Genomic DNA, 21,142 nt, shown 5'->3' with positions numbered 1-21,142 from the left:
AAATAAAGATTATTATTATATTATATTATTATTATTATCTGAAAGAGGTAAGCTGACCCGAAAACTGAGGAACCACCTTCACCATCATTCATTCAATCACTGTTCTGCCCAAAGTGCTGACATCACAGCTCAGGTGAACAGGAACAGCAGGTGTAAGGTGACTAACACCCAGGTACCTATTTTAGTGACAGGTAAACAGGGACAGCAGGTGAAAGGTGACTAACACCCAGGTACCTATTTTAGTGACAGGTAAACAGGGACAGCAGGTGAAAGGTGACTAACACCCAGGTACCTATTTTAGTGACAGGTAAACAGGGACAGCAGGTGAAAGGTGACTAACACCCAGGTACCTATTTTACTGCTAGGCGAACAGGGACAGCAGGTGTAAGGTGACTAACACTCAGATACCTGTTTTACTGCTAGGTAAACATGGACAGCAGGTGTAAGGTGACTAACACTCAGATACCTGTTTTACTGCTAGGTAAACATGGACAGCAGGTGTAAGGTGACTAACACTCAGATACCTGTTTTACTGCTAGGTAAACATGGACAGCAGGTGTAAGGTGACTAACACCCAGGTACCTATTTTACTGCTAGGCGAACAGGGACAGCACATGCGAAGTAACTAACAACCAGGTACCTACTCACTGCTAGGTGAACAAGTACAGCAATTGTCTTAGGGAAACATCCTAATATTTCCACCTGTACCGGGGATCGAACCACAACGTGTGAGCTGAGTGCCCTACCAACCCAACTACGGGACACATATTACTATACATAATAACAGCATTTATGTATACCTACACCTAAACAAACATACTTATCACCATCACCAACATTTAATTAAGTTAGTGTTTAATAATGTCCGTTTTCTGTGTTACGATAGTGTTACCATGACAACCGTCCTCTCACAGTTAACCAAAACATAAACAAACTGGAGGGGAAATATTGTAGTGGTTTTTTTGTGAGTTAACTACCTCGTTTGTTCGTTAATCAGGTTGAACTTACATTATATAGGCTCAAATAATGTATGCACATGTCGGGGGTGTCTAATATATCTTTTGTATACTAACTTATGCTCAAATTAGGTATGAAGTTAGTTTTTATTCAGGTCTAATACACAAATTTAAATTCACAGGTGTTGTATGTACTAATGTATGTACAAATAATCCAAGGGTAATTCATGAAAAACACAGAAATACTGCAGCAGGCCTACTGGTTCACCACACCAGGCCTACTGGTTCATCACAGCAGGCCTACTGGTTCATCACAGTAGGCCTACTGGTTCATCACAGCAGGCCTACTGGTTCATCACAGCAGGCCTACTGGTTCACAGCAGGCCTACTGGTTCATCACAGTAGGCCTACTGGTTCATCACAGCAGGCCTACTGGTTCATCACAGTAGGCCTACTGGTTCACCACAGCAGGCCTACTGGTTCATCACAGCAGGCCTACTGGTTCATCACAGTAGGCCTACTGGTTCACCACAGTAGGCCTACTGGTTCATCACAGCAGGCCTACTGGTTCACCACAGCAGGCCTACTGGTTCACCACAGCAGGCCTACTGGTTCATCACAGCAGGCCTACTGGTTCATCACAGTAGGCCTACTAGTTCATCACAGTAGGCCTACTGGTTCATCACAGGCCTACTGGTTCATCACAGCAGGCCTACTGGTTCATCACAGTAGGCCTACTGGTTCATCACAGCAGACCTACTGGTTCATCACAGCAGGCCTACTGGTTCATCACAGTAGGCCTACTGGTTCATCACAGCAGGCCTACTGGTTCATAGCAGGCCTACTGGTTCATCACAGTAGGCCTACTGGTTCATTACAGCAAGCCTACTGGTTCATCACAGCAAGCCTACTGGTTCATCACAGCAGGCCTACTGGTTCATCACAGCAGGCCTACTGGTTCATGACAGTAGGCCTACTGGTTCATCACAGCAGGCCTACTGGTTCATCACAGCAGGCCTACTGGTTCATCACAGTAGGCCTACTGATTCATCACAGTAGGCCTACTGGCCTGTTATAGGCCAGCAAACAACATGTCTACATTGGTTGCAATAAGCACAATTGTATGATCACAGAAGGGGTCAGGAGCTGTGACTCAACCCTTGCTTCCACAGATAGATGAGTACAAGTGGTATGTCTCTCAATGTACATACACTGAAATGGGTTACAGGTAACCCATTTCAGGTACCTATTTACTGCTAGGTAAACAGGGACAGCAGGTGCTGTCCCTGTTTATAAACCTAGCAGTAAATAGGTACCTGGGTCTTAGTCAACTATTGACTTTATTTAGGTGCAGATACACATAAATAGTTACACAAATTAGCATACATAGTAACTTATGCAAAATAACCACAAGAGTTGAATGGTAGCTCTAGGTCTTTTGTGTTGCAGTAAACAGATCATCAGGAGCTTGCAATGTTGTAGAAATGAGTAGGAGATCCAAGCAGATTCATTCAGGGGGAACGTTTTTTCTCAGATTCGATCATAAATGCTCCCCTGAATGAATCTACCAGGACTTCCTACTCATTTCTGCAACATTGCAAGCTCCTGATGATGTTTTGATTGCAACACGAAAGTACTGAGTTGTCATTCAAATCCCCCTGTGGTTATTTTGCATCTTGTATCACTTGTACGTGATTATTGCTTATAGTACATATGTGTCAATTACCTGGGGAAAGAGACCAGAAGGGATTCAATGTAGTGTCTTCCCTGTGGAGCAAATTTTTCTCCAACCCCCGGGGGCGTTGTCCCCGTTCTCAGGGGTCAGCAACCTCTCAAGGGAGCTAAGATTCCTCCTGTTACCTTCCCATACTGTGGAGGATAAAAGGGGGTTATGACCTGTACCCTTTGCATTAGCAGAGATCAAGAAGATCCACATTCCCTGTTATTCCTGAGCTGCTCTAGTTTTAATCCCGGTCTCTTATTCAGTAGTGTCAAAAGCCTTCTTGTAGTCCATAAATACAGCCTCTCTGCACTTAATGACAGAGTTGCGTTCCTAAGATCACATCGGTAAACAAATTCATTGCTAAGCAAGGAGCATACATGTACTATAATGGTAGTGGCTTTGTGTCATCCATCTTTGACATTGCTTAATGTAATTTTTGCACCATTTATAACATTTTTGGTATATTTTTAAATGTTTATACAGTAGTGTACTGTATATTGTAATAAACAGAATATAGGAAATCAGCTCTAATATACATTATTTAGGTAAGCATACTGGTCATAGCCCATCGCAAGTTCAAGTCGTCGGTAAATGAGTACAATCAAACCTCGGTTTTTGTATGCCCTAGTTTGTGTGTAAAACTATAGTTATTCTCTATAAAATGTATTTTTTATTATTCTTTCCGATAAGAATTAGTGTAAATTCAATTAATCTGTTTCAGACACCCAAAAAATATTAACTAAAAATACATTTTATAGAGAATAACTATAGTTTTACATGCAAACTAGGGCATACGAAAGCCAAGGTTTGACTGTACGTTGCTAAGAAGCTGTATACAATCCATTCATCCCTCTCTCTCTCCTTCCTCACTTTTGTTACCGTGTCACAGAACTCTAGTAGGTTTCCGACTTACCGTCTCTAGCTTGTGTTGATTGTTATGAACTTGTTCCTTTCCAGGTGCTCCACCACTCTTTTGATAATCTTCTCTGTAACCTTAAATACTATGCACATTATTGTTCCTAACTATATAATGATTTGCTTACCATTTGACAAAGACAAAGATTTGTTAAATTCATGGTACTGTACTCTATTAAAGAAAATAAGGCACAGTACTGTGACTGGAACAATACAGGAAGGCCCCACTTATACGGCGGGTTAGGTTCCAGGCTACCGCCGTAAAGCGGAAATCGCCGTAAAGTGGAACACCCTTTTTTTCCACTTATAAATGCATACAAACACTAGATAACAAGTTTACACTAACATATATTAAGTTAGCAATAGAACCAGGCATCAAAAAACAATAAAAAGGTACAATACACACATAGTGCACTCATTACTTACCTTAAAATATTTATAGTCTTAATCTAGGGTGAGACAAGTAGTATTTATTGTAAGAAATCAAGTGTGGTATGTATTGTAATAGCCAGGCTACCTTACAGGCCACCCCACCCACACATACTATTCTATGATATTTAAGCATCCCAGAGCGATAAAATGTATATACAGTTCACTCATTACTTACCTTAAAATATTTGTAGTCTTAATGTAGGGTCAGGAGTAAGTAAATGAGATAAAACGAATAAATGAGAGAGAGAAAGAATGAGTACATGAGGTAACAGAAGCAGAGTTATGTAAACAAACCAGGCTCCCACATCTTATATTTATGTTTATTTATTCTATTGTGGGGTGTATTTATCATCTTTTTATGTTATGTATCGTGTTTATTATATAATTTTGAAAAAAATATCATGGCTGGATTAATGAAAATGTGTATATTACCGTAATATACGACATTTAATGAGACTCCGTGACTATTGTTATTATCACCACTTGTGGAAGTCGTCTGCTACCACAGCTCACATTTATGTTTATTTATTCTACTGTGGGGTGTATTTATCTTATTTATATGTTATGCATCGTGTTTATTATATAATTTTGAAAAAAATATCATGGATGGATTAATGAAAATGTGTATATTACCGTAATATACGACATTTAATGAGACTCCGTGACTATTGTTATTATAGCGTCACTTGTGGAAGTCGTCTGCTCACATCTCACATTTATGTTTATTTATTCTACTGTGGGGTGTATTTATCTTATTTATATGTTATGCATCGTGTTTATTATATAATTTTGAAAAAAATATCATGGCTGGATTAATGAAAATGTGTATATTACCGTAATATACGACATTTAATGAGACTCCGACTATTGTTATTATCACCACTTGTGGAAGTCGTCTGCTACCACAGCTCACATTTATGTTTATTTATTCTACTGTGGGGTGTATTTATCTTATTTATATGTTATGCATCGTGTTTATTATATAATTTTGAAAAAAATATCATGGATGGATTAATGAAAATGTGTATATTAACGTAATATACGACATTTAAATGACTCGATGTATGTAAGTTTATTTAGGTACAGGTATACATAAGTATAATTATCAGAGTATATATAAAATATGAAATAACTTTTAAAAACATTTGAAATTTTGGAGTTTCCAGACAAAATGGAGAGACTTAGTGCTTACTGAGCTCATGGAGAATGTTAACAAACAGGGTGGGGCACGGTGACCGTATTAGAAAGTCAGGTGGGGGGAGCCGTATAGCGAGTTTTGGTCATAATTTGAAATGTCCGTATTAGCGGAACGCCGTAAAGTGAAACGCCGTAAAGCGGGGCCTTCCTGTACACGAATAACCCGCACATAGAAGAGAGGAGCGTATGACAATGTTTCAGTCCAAGTCCGACCAAAATGTTGTCATAAGCTTCTCCCGCCTATGTGCGGCATATTTCTGTACTGTACTCTATTGTACTGTGAAATCTCAGTTTTTTGTACTTTGAAATTTTCTTATTCTTTAGGTAATGTAGAACGTCATGATTAGGTACAATGAATTTACCCGTTATGCGCCGTGGGTTATCACCAGAGGGACGCAAGATACGTGAGCGTCACCAGGGAACTCTCACCATTGGCATTCAAGGCACAACAGTACAACCAACTGAACGAGGTAAGTTACTGTATTTTTATTTTACTGTATTTTTATCCAAGAATGAAAGTAACTGCAGATTATTTCTAATTCATTTGTGATATTTCAAAAACTTGATGACAAAACAGTTAAATTTTAGTACTGGGTTTAGCACACATCTTTATGAATATACAGTAGAAAACCCCCGTATCCGTGGATTCAATTTCCACAGTTTCAATTATCCGCAATTTATTGTCTCCTGAAAATAACCCTTAATTTTGCTTAATAATGGCCCCGAAGTGCAAAAGTAGTGATGCTGGCAGTTCTTCAGAACCTAAGAGAAGCTTTGAATTGCTTCTTGATTTATTGTACATAATTTATCAATTAAACTTTATCATAGGTATGTAAGTGAAAAATGGCATATACAGTGGACCCCCGCATAACGATTACCTCCGAATGCGACCAATTATGTAAGTGTATTTATGTAAGTGCGTTTGTACGTGTATGTTTGGGGGTCTGAAATGGACTAATCTACTTCACAATATTTCTTATGGGAACAAATTCGGTCAGTACTGGCACCTGAACATACTTCTGGAGTGAAAAAATATCGTTAACCGGGGGTCCACTGTATATAGGGTTTGCTGCTATCCGTGGTTTCGGTATCCATGGTAGGTCTTAGAATGTATCCCCTGCAGATACGGGGGGACTACTGTAACAGTACTCTTCATGGGGTAATGTGATGTTGGTGATAGGTTCTTCATCCAAGGAACTGGAACTACCTTAGATCAAAGCTGATTACCATTCATTCATCAGGTGCAGTACAACTTATGGGTGTACTGCTTCCTATGAATATTAATACATATTTTAATAATAATAATAATAATAATAATGTTGCATTTAACAGATAGAACTCATCATAACTTTTTACAAGACAATGTAAGGCGACTGCATGAAATACAAGCACGCTGTAAGGAACGAGACAACCACAAACGATCTCAACCATTAAAAGCAACAAGAGAAAGTTCAGCAAGCACCTCTTCATCTGTGAGACAGGTAACTTCTCTACCTATACAGCAGTAAAAAAAAATTATTTTCAGTCTTTCACAAAAGACCTGTGTGTCATGCCAGATTTGTTTTACCAAACTGATGGAATAATTTGTTTCAGGGGAGTGCCTTGGTACCTGTTCGAAACGGCTCTGCTAAACTTGTTAGATGCCAGAATTCAGAACGGGGAGGAAGTGCACATTCAGACTATTTCTCTCTTACGGAGGAACAAATTGAACCTCTAATCACTCAACCCTCTCAGCGTTACCTCTCGGAGCATAGTGGACTAGTTTCATCAGATAACAATGCAATTTCTGATAGTAAATGCAGTGGAGAGAATATTTTAAATTATCCAAAAAACTTAAATCAAGACAATCAGATACTTCTAAAAAACTCCCATATTTCAAATTCTCAACAAAGGTCTAGATCAGGAAGCCCAGTTATTCTCAAGCCTATTACTTCAAAACTCGTGCAAACCATGCCTACATCTGTGGTTCCTACATTAAAACAAACATCTGGGACTGATCAGATGTTTCTTATTGAAAGTGAGTTAACCCAGGGAATGAAGAAAATGAGACTGGATAATTTAATGTCAAAAATCAAAAGTCAAAAACCCTCTTGTGAATTAGATTATAACCTTCATTATAAGACCATTGAGCATCAACATAAGATGTTACTTGACAGTTCTGATAGGTTGAGTTCATACAGAAACTATGATGGGAGTGCAAGAAATGAAATAGACACCCAAAGGTCTGGGATCAAATTGAAAACCCCTGTAGTATCCAGTAGACCAACAAGTTCAAAGATGACACGTGCTCAAAGTTTTGACAGAGATCTATTAAATAAAAAGAATGGAAATATGATTCCAAAATCAAATAAGCCAAACAGTAATCTTAAAAATAATAAAAAGAACTCGCCACATCCCTCATCTCCACACCTTAGGAAGAGATTATCAAAGTCTAATAGTAATCTTGCCCATTCTAATTCTAGTTTGTTTTCTCAAAGTTCCAATCAAGACCAGTCTGGAGGTATAACGGTAGACAGAAGAAAAGTCATCTTATCTCAGAGAACAACTCCTTCACCCAGTTCACCAACAAAAAATGACACAGCCAAAGTTGAAGCTGTCCAGAGCAGCAGGAGCAGTCCGGTAAAGAGTTCTGGCGATGGAGATGATAGAAATATACAGGAATCATCATTGCCATCACATACTCAAATAGATTTCAGTGACTATTACTCTGATGATAAATTACAATATGGTGATGCTGGTGAAGTTTCATTTGATAGGACAGACTCTGTTGGAGATATAAATCTTTGCACAGCAGTATCATCTTGTGACAGGGATACTGATAATCAATTTCAGTCAGCATTACATGAACCAAAAAGTGAAAAGCTTCACCTGAATATACGCCCAGAGAGTACTGGGAGTTTGGTTAATCAAAATATAGATAACAGGATCCTGACAGATGATCTTCGCCTTAATACTTGTGATACACATTTTGATGACTTAGATTTTATACAAGACTTAAGTAAAGATAGTCCCAAAATAATTCAAAATGAAAACAAAGATAGCCATGAAGATGAAGATATTAAAACTTCAACACCTGTGCCAAATTCTCTTCATGACATTCCATTGTGTAGCTCTTCTCCAAAACTATTGAAGGTAAGATTAAACATAAGAGTTGGTTTGCTGTACTCTGTGTACATTACTACCAGTTTAATTTTTGCATTTATCTTTATATTGTATATGTCTGTTTACATCTCTGTGTCACATAATCCGAGATTTTTTATTGGAAAAAAAAAAAGACACTTCACAGAACAGGCTTTCATTGGGGCAATGTTTCGATCATTTAAGATCTTTATCATTAAAGATCGAAATTTCAGTAAAAGTCTCATCTGAAAAATATGTATCCTTCAATATTTTCAGTAGTATGCCATTTAATCTCAGCTTATTCATTATTTCTGCCTTATGTGAGTCAAAGCATATCTATTAAGACAATTATACAGTGGTTTATCCTTTCTAAAAACTCAGCTTCAAATCATCATTATTTTTGAAACGTTTAAAATTATCCCTTGTCAAGTTGGTTTGGCACTTGTACTGCCAGTTGTTGCCGTAACGTAACTATATGTACGTAATGGACTTGCTGTCTTAGAAAACCACAATACTTCCCTCAGGAAAGGTTTGCTGATACCAGTGAGGAGCTCATGATCCAAGGAATTGGACCTGTGCTTCCTTTCCTTTAATCAAACCTGAATACCTCACATTTCCTCATGTACTGTATGACCCCATAAGGGTTTAGTGTTTCCCCCATAATCATTATATAAGATGATTCTCATTGCATGGTATAAGGAATGTAAGTTGGATCAATTTACATTTTGATTACTATTATTACAATAGCAGAGGCAAGAGCATGAGGTTCATGGAACAAGAAAATCAACACTCAGAAGATCACAGTCCCTGAAAAATGTGCACCACCGTCCTGGTGACCTACACCACCATCCTGGTGACCCACCACCCACCTACAAAAAGGGCAAGGTACCAAAGTAAGTTGTATATAGCAAATGATTCTGCTCAAATTAGATTCATGGTGATAAATAAAAAACAATGGGGTTTTTGTTTTCAGTCAAGATGGCTTAAATTTTTTGATTACAACCCCTTCAAGGGAGTGGTAAGGGGCAGCCTTAATGATGGTCAGGGGCTCTTGATATGAGGAATTCATCTGTAATTCCCTTCACTTCCTTGGACCAAACTTGATTATCTGCCATTCTCCAGGTTATGGGTTTAGCACTTCCTCATGACTGTAATAAAAATAATAACCTTGCCTGTATAAGATTTATATTATCAATGATATGATTCCTTCAGATACCTCTTGGCTCGCAAGGAAGAAGAAAAGCGCTTAAAAGAGTTAGCCTTGGCTGTTGACCCAGACTGTCCTCCTGGACATACTCCATTACCTGATCATGAGCGACGTAACACATTACATCTTCTGAAGAAAAGTAAGTGTTTATGACATGTATTAATTTTTGTATTTTAAATGAAATGCTTAGCCACTAGTGGCTTCATCAGACCTAATACAGAGTAAGCTAAAACAGGGTATGATATATATATATATATAGTAAAAAATGCAGGGGACCAGTAGCAAGCAAGGGTGAGGTGAGGCAGGAGATGCATCAGGGTGCAGAAAAATTGGTTGGAGAAATATATGAAATAGGTTGGCTTTGACTAGGACCTCACTGGCATGGGCCAGTATGCCTGCTGCATAACTTCTTCCTGCTCAACATAAATGTAATGGCAGATCCTAGTGTGAGTAATAATCTTATAGGTAGGAGTCTGGGAAAATGAAAATCCCAGAAATTTTTGGATTATGTTGGGCGTTTCAATTAAAGCATTTTCAGCAACTTCCGACTCTGTCGATCATTTCTGCAGATGACAAAATCTGTTGGGTCACTTGATATGTTAACAGTAGACAGAGTCCATTAGTTACAGAATTTTCTGTTATTATGATCACGGCTAAACATTCTCATCTCTATGCACCACATTGCTGTTACTGACCACCTGTTCTTGCTTTGCTGAACCAGTATGAAATAAATACAGTAGTATCTTGCAATAAGAAGCCCCCAATTATTTTTTTAATTGTAAGTGTTCATCTTTATCAAAGTTTTTAAAGCAGCAACAGATGGTGTTAGAAACCCATAAGAGACATAATACTAAATGCATTTGGCTTTGATTTTCATACAAGTTAATTTGTTTGTGGTTTTTCATTAATAACACAAGAGTGTAGAAAATGATACAGGTTTGTAAGGTATAACATTCAAATAATTCTTTCCAACATTTCACGTGGGTCTTATTCCTACATTTCTCAATGACAGGTCAAACTGAAGTAATGAGGGAGCTGTCAACACTACCAGTGGCTCAAGATACACTCAGACTTAAAAAATTACGCCATGATCTGGAGGCCAAACTTACACAGATTGAAGATGGACTGAGGATCTTTTCTCAACCTCAAGTGTATGTCATGAATGATGAGTAAACTTAGTAGATAAAAAAAAATGCAAATTAGGACTGAAGCTATTGAATACAGGTCTTATGTTCAATTGTTCATCCTTCTACTGGTTCCTTGATGCTGGTGAGAGGATCCTGATCCAAGGAATTGAGTGTGTCCTCCTCCTTGGATTGAACCTGATTGCTTCTTGTTACCCAGGCACTGTACAACCTTTATGGGTTTAGCGCTTCCCCTAAATAAAATAATTATAACACTAATATTATACTGTATTGAATATAATTGCATTTTCTAAGTTCTAAGTAAATTTTCTATACAGATTTTTGGGATATATAATGGGAAAGTAGAAATCCCTATTAACTCTACAGACTAGCAGCAAGGTGTATAAGTCTCATCTGGTGTTAGGTTCTCTTTCCAATGCAGTCTTCAGTGAGACTGCAGACTGAGGACAGGGGACACATCTATTCCATCCATAAACACTTGCATGGAGTCCCGTGGCTTGCAATGTGCCAGTGACTAACCATATTCTAATAACAAACCTTTGGCTCAGACCTTAATGGTTTAGACAGGTTTTTTATAATTACAAGGGTGTTTGTATATGCCTCAAATAACATTTCGGTTGAAAATTTAAATGTGGTTTATCTTTTGGTGTTATTAAGTGATACTACTCTTAACCTCTAGAGAAACTTTCGTTTTTCTTTTTGGGCCACCCTACCTTGGTAGGATATGGCCGGTTTGTTGAGAGAAGAAGAAGAAGAAGGAAAAGAATGATTTTATTTGTATTGTGGGTTTAGTGTCTGAGAGTGCTGTATATGATAATCAGTTGCAATTTTTTATCATATGGAGCATTAAAGGCTTTCGGTTATAGCACTTGGTAAATTCCACAACTCTTCCTCACTTTCCTTGTACAGTATGACTGTTAACTGACAACACACTTGCTCACCCACATACACTAGAATTATAATATAGTACTACTATATAGTCACACCTGTTGAACTGAAAACTCAGATTCCTGAAACCATCCCTGTAGCAACATGTATTGTGTTAATTTACTGTATACAAACAAGCCTTGATTTAAGCACTCCCTTTATAAGATGTCACATTGAGGTCAAGACAGTGTATTATTCAGTGTTTTATAATTTTTGCAAAAAACTTTTAACATAATCACTTATTTCAAAAATTTTAAGAAACTCTATGACATATTTCAATAAAGGCTTGATATGAATCGTCCTAACCTATATTTGATGATAATTAAATGTATTATTCAGTGTAGTAATATCTTTTGTAAAAGGCAGAATGTTTAATATGCTTATGGTCTTTTATAGAATCAACCCATTTTTGAAAGAGGCTAACCTATACTGACAGAAATTTTCACATTCAATAAGCCATATGTAACAGCAGATGATGCTGTGGCTTAACACTTCCTGTGTTTATAGTGTCTGTCATGTTTTGCTGACATGCAAAGAGGGAGAGATGATTGGTAGTGTTAGTGTAAGAAAAGATTTTATTAGTGACCCAGATAGTTACCATTCACTTGCTGAAATGTCTTCCCTACTTAGTCCTATGTAACATCAGTATTTGCCACTTGGATGCAGTAAGCTTTTACTCCCACCAGAATCATCTGCCTTAATGCTCATCATTCACTTACATAAGAGAAGTTAACTTTTAGTAGTAAAAATTACAGAGCAAGAATGTGAAAGTGGCACATACTAAGCGCAGAGGCTTCAACGCTCATTAAGCATGTGTAAAATTGGAATGGCAGAGAGTGGTCTTTGGGATTTGATGAGCTGAAACAGTGTGAGCACACTAATACTGCATTTTATGAAGGGAATCAGGAAAACCAGTTAACCAGGATGGAGTTTAGGTGCAAAGTAGAATACATACCTGCATTTTAAAAGATGGTTTGGGATGTTGCAGTTTAGTGGGCCATCATTGGATCATTGATGTTGGTGCCTTCCTGAAAATGCTGTTTTTTTCTGTATTGCAACATTAGAGAATGTTTAAGCAGTTCATTAACTTTCTTGTGTAGAACATTCCCTTACCTTCATAGTGTTCATTTCTCTCTTTTTCTAAATGCTACTGTATTATACACACTCTTTGCATTATGTATTTTAATTTTCTTGACATCATTTCTAATAAACAAGAAATTACTGTTTATTCTTATGGAATACTTAGTAATTTCTTGTTTATTAATATTTGTTTATATGGTATGTATTTTTAAGTGTTCCAGTACATTTTCTTTTTCTTTATCAAGTTTGTTACATTCATGATGCAGCGACATTCTCATTTCCTTGTTTATTCTGTCGTATGCAATATATTTCATGTAATGTTAGTAGAATTACTGACAATATGTTAGGTAAATGGACACAAGTGCAACTAATGTGACATTTCACTGTGTCAGGCCATTACAAACAATACAAGGACACAGTGGGCAAATATAGGTATTAGAGTGAGCTTGACAAAGCTCCTGTAGAGTGAATCGTTGACACAATACAATGTCGCATTAGTTGCACATGTGTCCTTTTACCTAAAATACATTTTAAGTTGAAATTCACATTATTAAACTCCTGGTGATAGGCATTTCTTTATGGTGCAAAAAATTTATTAATGCTGGTTTGTACTTCAGTTTGGTGCTTTAAATATGTTTGTATGTGAGATTTAATGTACCATATTGTGGAAAGCTTAAAATGGGCATCTATTTTGTTAGGATAAGAGTCTTATTTTGCATAGAGATGTGACCATTCAAAGCATATAATATAGGCATTAGTAACTTGTCAACATAGAGGTATTATCTTCTGGTGTTTGTTTCATGGACTACTATTTTAAGAATTTGAGAAGGGTTATCTTAATATTTCCAGCTAATTTTGTTTCTGTTAGTTCTTCTCAACACTTCTGCATACATTAACATCTGTAAGAATGAATAATTCAAAGAGCAGTCTTGCTATATACTGTGTATTAGATTCAGAATTTTAGAAAAATTGAAAATACCCTACAGTTTATTAATGTTTTTCCTTCCTGTTTTGTCTTTGTACGATGTAGGACCCCATCAAAACCTGTCTGTTTTTCTGTTTTTGACAGAGATACAGTAATACTTTTTGCTCTGATACATACTCTGTCCTAACATATACTTGGTACTCTGCTCTGACACACAGTCTGCTGTAACATATTCTTTGATAACATGGACAGTACTCTTTACTCTAACACTCACACACTGCATTGAAACATTTTTTCCTTCCAATCCAGTTCTTCCTCTGCTGTTCTCTAAACTGTCTTTCTAAATCTTCATTATCCTACCAAAAGTTTTCCAATATCCTTTGCTAATTTTACCTTGTTTAGCCATGTCATGTACTGTCCATTGTAACTTGCTTTTATCAGCATACTAAATTGAGTATATATGATAAAAAGTTACGTGAACAAGTTGATGGATACTGATTAGTATCTGTTTAAAACTGTTCATTGAATACCTAATGACTGCCTTATATCTTGTAATATAAAATGAAGTGAAGCAATAGTTTTTTGTACATTTTTGACATTGGAAAATTATATTTTTTTATATGACTGCATATATGCACTGATATATGTATTTTGTGTATCTTTGTAGGAACCCAGACAAGTTTTTATGCTGTTGTTTGACCCTTTTAAACTTAGGTAGGTAATTATTCATATACAGTAAACTAGAGAGAAAGATAAATTTTGAAAAAAAAAAATGTTAGAAAAGAGAAAATAAGAACCAAACCTTTTATTCAAGATTGTAAAAGCAAGGTAAATGTAAACCGTCAAGAATGACGCTCACTGTATGAATTGTCACTTTAGAGGAAAAATGTAAGGTAGTAAATTTGAAGCCACAGGGGACGTGTACAAAAGAAAAGATCATCACTGAATAGGATTTAAAGCTCGCTCACTGAAGCTTTGACACGAGTCAGACATTCGCCTGCTGACAGAGGGAGGCTGCGACTTGACGATGTCGACCTCTTCTCTGATTTCAACTCTGTCGAGAGGATGACATCGTCAAGCTGCAGCCTCCCTCTGTCGGCAGGCAATTGTCTGACTCTTGTCATAGCTTCAGCTTCCCTACAGAAGCTATTATTGGACTTTAATCAAAATAAAAGCTGTAGAACCAGACGAGATATCACCCTAGATTTTGAAGTTCTTTGCAGAGTCATTAAAGTCTTCTCTAGTCAATAAAAAAAAGCAAACTATATACGTACGTACAAAATAATGTAGGAAGCCTTAGTTGATTATAATATCACTGAACTGGAAAGGGAAATGTGTGAAATGATAAGTTCTGGAGTATTTAAAGAAAAAGGCACTTTAGATGTTGCAGATTTGAACCCCAAAGACCCAGTTGAAATGGACAACAATGAAATATCCAAAGAGGACTTAAAGTAGCTAATGCTAAGTGTGCTGACGGACATGTATGCTTCTTTGTTAATACTGTTCCTGTAGTTTATAATGATGATGATAATAATAATAATATGCTGGTTGGATTTTACTAGAATGTGCAGAAAACTAAGCTATCAACTCTGGAAATATGGAATCAATACATACAGCCCTGTACACTCATCACAGCCCAGAAAGAAATACTGTGAAGGCTGGAGCATACAGCAAGCATGTATGACCATGTTAGATCAGGGTCAGTAGAGAAAAGTTGTTTAAAAGATTTGATGTGCTGTTGGAGTGTGAGGATGGTGACATTTTTAAAGGGATTCCGGGAAACTGGTTAGTCAGACTTGAATTTGAAGGTCAGAAGTACAGTGCTTGCACTCTGAAGGAGATGGGGATCTTACGGTCCATTGGGTTAACTGAATTGTGGTGTCAGCACATTTTCTGGCTAGATAGCTACCGAATGAGTGATGATGAATATTTCCTTATTTAAATCACCCTACCTTGATGGGATATAGCGAATGTGGTAATTTTTTAATGTAATGTACAGTATATAAGTAATATATTTACTGTATAACTAACATAAACATCATAGTGTCTATCACCGAGACTACAGTATCCATTTGTGACTTGATAAATGTGTACGTACAGAAATAAAGAAAATGAAATGAGAAGAGGTTGGAGAAACTTTTCTGGAAGGTAATACTGTATAGTCATGGGGAAGTGCTAAACCCAAGGGGGTCACTTAGTGCCTGGGGGAATTAACCCCTAAACAGTCCAAACGTATATATACGTCCACTCGCGTAGCGCCCCAGATTTTTTGAGAAAAAAAAATTGTTTTTTTTAATAGGAAAAAAGAGCATATGGTACCCAGGCATCCCCAATTATTTTAATGTGGCACACAGTGAGTGCGCACACCCATTCTCTCATGTCTAGGCGACTCAGGCTTATCGTGGCAATGATGAATGAATGACAAAGAAAACATATATACATGTATATGTTTGGGGTGCTACGCACGTGAACGTATACATACGTTTGGACCGTTTAGGGGTTAAAGGTAATAAAGTTTGATTTGAGGAAAGGGAGGGTAGCTCAAGTTTCTCACATTCTGAAAGAGAAGGAAGGCAGGCTTTGTGAAGAAGAAATGTATGTAATACTGTATTGAATGAAATATAAATTAAGGAAGATAAAGGCATATAAAAAGTGACTTACACTGTGTAGTAATTGTTATATCTACTAATAATATAGACTAGATAATGTAAGTATTTATAATAAGGTGTTTTTATACTTTGACACTGTAGTGGCATGAATTACAAGACTGTACAAATACAATATTTTAAGAATTTGTATCCAGTAGTATTGAGAATGAGTAATACGTAATTATATTTGAAACTGTCTCAGATATTTTTTAGTACACAAGAAGACAACAAAGATATTAATTAATGTTATAATAAATAGATATAGAACTGACTGTTCTCATAGCAGTTTTACTAAACAACAGAAATACAGCAATTTATATATTGTTAATATAGAACTGTTTGATAAGTCTTAACATTACTATAATACTTATATGCAAGCCATGAATAATGAGTGCCCGTACATTTATGTATCTTTTGAGGCACAAATTGTATTGCAAAGATTCAATATTTTATGATTTTTCTAAGGGGATATCTTGATGTTGATGAAGGGCTCTTGATCCCAGGCACTATGACTCCTATGAGGTTAGCACTTCCCCATAAATATAGTAATAATAATATTCTAAGGTAGTTATATGTAAATGTGTGTGAGGAACACCAGCTGTACATTTTGCACCTTCAGCTCAGACAGTAATGATTTAAATTGTACATGTAAGCACTGTACATATTGACACATTATTCCTTCATTTATGAAGAGTGTATTTTTCATGAAAGTAAAAATGAACAAGTTTGTTTCTGCTTGGTCAGTCTTCAACATCCAAAAGTAGGTCAAATTTATCAACAAAAGTTGAAAGATTTTGCAGAGGTTGTGAGCCAAACATTGTGGCGTCTATGTTGGAATGTCTGCAGTTAGCACCAACAACCTGGCTGATATTGCCATCAACTAAAAAGCCCAGTCTGGGATTGGGATGGCTGTGGGGGCAGTGAACCCTGGAACTGTCTTCACATAACCTTCAGGTCAGTTTGTTTTATCCTCTGAGAGTTATGAAATACTTTATACTGTACATATTTAAAAAGTTAATTGTTCATGAAACTATAGAAATAACCAACTGATATGAAATCCAACAAGTTTACCCCATGTGAGGATTAAGTCCATAATGTGGATCACAAATGAAGACCAGAGGAGGTACAACTATGGCGGTGATGGGTTTCAAACTCATGCTCAGTGAGAACAAGGGAGTACTGTACCATATTTAGAATGAATTAAGAAGAAAATTATATTGCACTACTATGCTAGTGAATAATTTGAATATGGAAAATGAACAATATAAATGCTTATAAAGTTTAATTTTTCATATTTATAAATTGTATACTTTATATACATGTACTTTACTATGTATACATAAATTTTTCATGTTTTAAATTGGTTGCTAAATATGTGTAAAAAGGAGTAACATATCAAAACTATCATTTATTGTAAAGTGGCAAGACTAACAGTATATGATACTATACATATGTTATATAATTTATCAAATAAAAATTTGGAGATTCCAAGTACGTACGTATATTATTTGTACCTGTGAATATTGAAATATCTTCATTCCCAAAGCTTGAGATTATCTACATAGATAACAGTTTTATTATTAGTGTGTTATTAATTAAACCATATAGATATTACAATGCTGGGTTAGCAGCTTACAGAATAAAAAATGCACAGCATTTTGGACAGACCTTAATTGTGACTAACCTATTAAAGCATTTGAGAAGTCCCTTGTGTTGTATTCATAATTTCAGACAAGACACTCCAAGTAACTTAAATTTATTAAGTAATATACATATTTATTTATTTATTTTTTATTTATTTCCAATTTGTGCACACATACAGAGGTACAAAAAAAATATAGATAAGAGCAGTATGCCAAAGCCACTTATACTATGCATAGCATTACGGGCTGGCTTAAAATTAACTTAAGATTAACTAAGCAATGATTATTATTATTATTATAATCAAAAAGAAGCGCTGCTACTAAGCAATGATGAAATCAGTGATAAAACATTAATGTAAACAGATAACTATAAAGCACAAGTGAGTATTACAAAGACAGGTCATATGGTTGCATTCAGTTAGGTAGTGATTCTGTTAGGTAGTGTATTTAAAAAATAATAAAGTTAGATTGGGTTTTAGGTTTAACATTTATGTGATATAATTGTGAGAAACATTTAAGATATACAATTTATAATGTTCAGTTATTCAGTATTTATTTGGTTTTGGGTGAGTAAGTAATCTTTGAGAAGAGACTTGAATTTATAAACAGGTTGTGTTTCTTTTATATTTACAGGTAATGAATTCCAGATTTTAGGGCCTTTTATGTGCATTGAGTTTTTGCATAGTGTGAGATGGACACGAGGAACATCAAAGAGTGATCTGTGCCTTGTGTTATGGTCATGTGTTCTGTTGAGGTTGGCAAGGAGATGTTTGAGGGGAGGGTTAATATCAGAGTTAAGTGTTCTATGTATGTAATAGGTGCAGTAATAAGTATGGATGTTTTGTATGGTGAGTAGGTTTAGTGTATTGAATATTGGTGGAGTGTGCTGCCTGTAGTGAGAATTTGTTATCATTCTAACTGCAGCCTTTTGTTGGGTAATTAGTGGTCTGAGATGGTTACTTGTTGTTGAGCCCCATGCACAACATATGATGATTACTTGATACTGTATTCCCAAAATGGTGATAATAAATATTACTTGCTGTTAGACGTACAATAATCAAACTGTTATTAATGATGTAAAATTAATACTTAAAAAGATAGTAAAAACTAAACTAGAATCTATTAAACAAAAGTACATGATAATTTGATGCATTCAGCATGGCATGAAAAAAAGTGGATCTAGTACCAGGAGGGATAACAAAAGTTTTGGTATAGATCACAAAAATCAATGTCCTTATGTTTAACTCAAGACTAAGAGTAACAATTAAATGTTTAATAGTCATTTAACTAATTAACTCAGAGAAATGACCCTCTTGGTGCCCCTGGTGAGTCTAGGTTAAAAATCATGGGTGAGGACCAGGATCCTTGGAATAATAGTAATGAAACGTAAGTCTGAGAATAGCAAGTAAAACTTTTACTGTTAGCTACCATTGAATGGGGAGGTGCCTTGATGCAGTGAAGGACTCTTGATCCAAGGAATTAGAAATGCCCTTTTCCGTAGATCAAACCTGATTACAGTACCAGCCATTACTCAGGCACTTTATTACCTCTATGATATATTTATGGTAGTGAGTACAATAAATGTTTTCATGATATACAGTATTTATAATCAGCAAACAGTAATACATATGTAGAAGATACAGCTATTTCATGCTAGATGTATCCAGCTTTGTGGAGGGATGTGGGAGCATGGATGTAGGGTTGAAGAGCCAGAGAGTGAGGGAGAGAACATAGAGACTGGTGAGGAGCTGAAGTATGATGGGAGTAACTAGGGGTGGCAGGAACAGGCAAATTAACAGACTGGCAGAGCACCTCATCACCTCTACGAGACGGGTGTATGGAGGATCGTCGTACACCACCCCAATGCAGCCCAAGGTTACCACCACCACCATACTGTACACAAACACCTCCACTGGTGTCCCACTCTGCACCGCCCAGGAGAAAGTGGATTAGCATTAGTCTCATTTTATATGAAATTCTACTAAACTCTGTACTGGCTGCTCATTAACATCAATCTTTTTTCCATGTTTGATATACTGTAGATGAGTTTCTCTTCCTTCTCCATTCAGTCAGTGGTTTTTGTATCTCAGCATCAAGTCAATCAATGACATATCTATATCTGCATTTGAGAGAAGGATCAAAGACACTATGAACTGTGAGAAAGAATCTACATTATACGAAGCTGCTGGAAATAAGGCATATTCCAGACAGTTGGAATAGAGTAAATGCCATTGAAATAATCAAGAAAGGAGCGACAAGCAGTATTAAACCACAGGCCAGTATCTTTGACATTTATATTATTTTGGAGAAAATAATGAATGTGGTAGAGCACTAGGAGAGGAATGGAACTATAAAAACTGCCAGTAAGGGTTTACAGTAGGTAAATTGTGTTTCTATGCTGGGGCAACAGAGACTAGGCAGGAAAGAGACGGATGAGTGAACTTCATTCAGTTGACACTGTTTCCTGCAAGAGACTAAGGTATAAACTGGGAGAGCAGACAGAAATAACAGAAAATGTACTTCCTGAATTAAGAAATAAAAAGTGAAAAGAGGCAAAATTCTGAAAAGGTAAGAGGTATACTAGAACAGGTACAAAAGGATCTGGACAACCTGCAGGAAGGGTAGCCTTGTTTGCAAGATTTAGTACATTGTTGTTCACGATCAGTTTGGAGTCAATTTTCACCCCAAGGATGTCAACCTTATCCCTGGATTCCAACAGATTCCAATACTTATGCACGCACATGCACACACACAGCTATCACTTGACCCCTGCAACCACAATTATGTGAGTACACACACACACACACACACACACACACATCCCTTGAAACTGGGCAACTACCTGAGGTATGGAAGACGGCAAATGTAGTTCCCATTTTTAAAAAAGGAGACAGAAAAGAGGTGCTAAACTACAGACCAGTGTCACTGATGTGTATAGTATGCAAAGTCATGGAGAAGATTATCAGGAGAGTGGTGGAGCACTTAGAACGGAACAAAAGTATAAATGACAACCAGCATGGTTTCATGGAAGGCAAATCCTGTGTCACAAACCTAATGGAGTTTTATGGTAAAGTAACAGAAGTAAGAGATGAGAGAGAGGGGTGGGTTGATTGCATCTTCTTGGACTGCAAGAAGGCCTTCGACATAGTTCCTCACAAAAGATTAGTGCAGAAACTAGAGGATCAGGCACGTATAATGGGAAGGGCACTTCAATGGATCAGAGA

The 21,142-nt window shown here is 36.5% G+C and overlaps 2 protein-coding genes across 2 annotated transcripts in view; one reads left to right on the top strand and one right to left on the bottom strand.

Moving 5' to 3' along the window:
* Window positions 1-906: 906 nt before the first annotated feature.
* Window positions 907-12,315, top strand: LOC128698931 (uncharacterized). Its single transcript, XM_053791353.2, has 7 exons — window positions 907-964; window positions 5,548-5,693; window positions 6,556-6,704; window positions 6,817-8,355; window positions 9,091-9,236; window positions 9,556-9,689; window positions 10,563-12,315. The coding sequence occupies exons 2-7, from the start codon at window positions 5,576-5,578 to the stop codon at window positions 10,721-10,723; spliced, it is 2,247 nt and encodes a 748-aa protein (XP_053647328.1). The 5' UTR covers window positions 907-964; window positions 5,548-5,575; the 3' UTR covers window positions 10,724-12,315.
* A 6,516-nt stretch (window positions 12,316-18,831) lies between these two features.
* Window positions 18,832-21,142, bottom strand: part of LOC128698930 (alkylglycerol monooxygenase) — a 51,689-nt gene continuing 49,378 nt past the window's right edge. Inside the window, exon 8 of the mRNA XM_070080866.1 lies at window positions 18,832-19,843. Within this exon, the coding sequence (XP_069936967.1) occupies window positions 19,562-19,843 (282 nt within the window). The 3' untranslated portion in view covers window positions 18,832-19,561. The remainder of the gene's footprint in view (window positions 19,844-21,142) is intronic.

Source organism: Cherax quadricarinatus, unplaced genomic scaffold, assembly GCF_038502225.1.
Source record: "Cherax quadricarinatus isolate ZL_2023a unplaced genomic scaffold, ASM3850222v1 Contig1140, whole genome shotgun sequence".
NCBI classification, from domain to species: domain Eukaryota; kingdom Metazoa; phylum Arthropoda; class Malacostraca; order Decapoda; family Parastacidae; genus Cherax; species Cherax quadricarinatus.
This window is presented reverse-complemented; position numbering and strand designations above follow the sequence as displayed.

Coding starts and splice junctions, on each gene's coding strand:
- LOC128698931 (XM_053791353.2), top strand. CDS start 5,576: ATGAATTTACCCGTTATGCGCCGTGGGTTATCACCAGAGGGACGCAAG. Junction 9,237..9,555: donor AAAAAGGGCAAGGTACCAAA/GTAAGTTGTATA, acceptor TGATTCCTTCAG/ATACCTCTTGGCTCGCAAGG. Junction 9,690..10,562: donor ATTACATCTTCTGAAGAAAA/GTAAGTGTTTAT, acceptor TCTCAATGACAG/GTCAAACTGAAGTAATGAGG.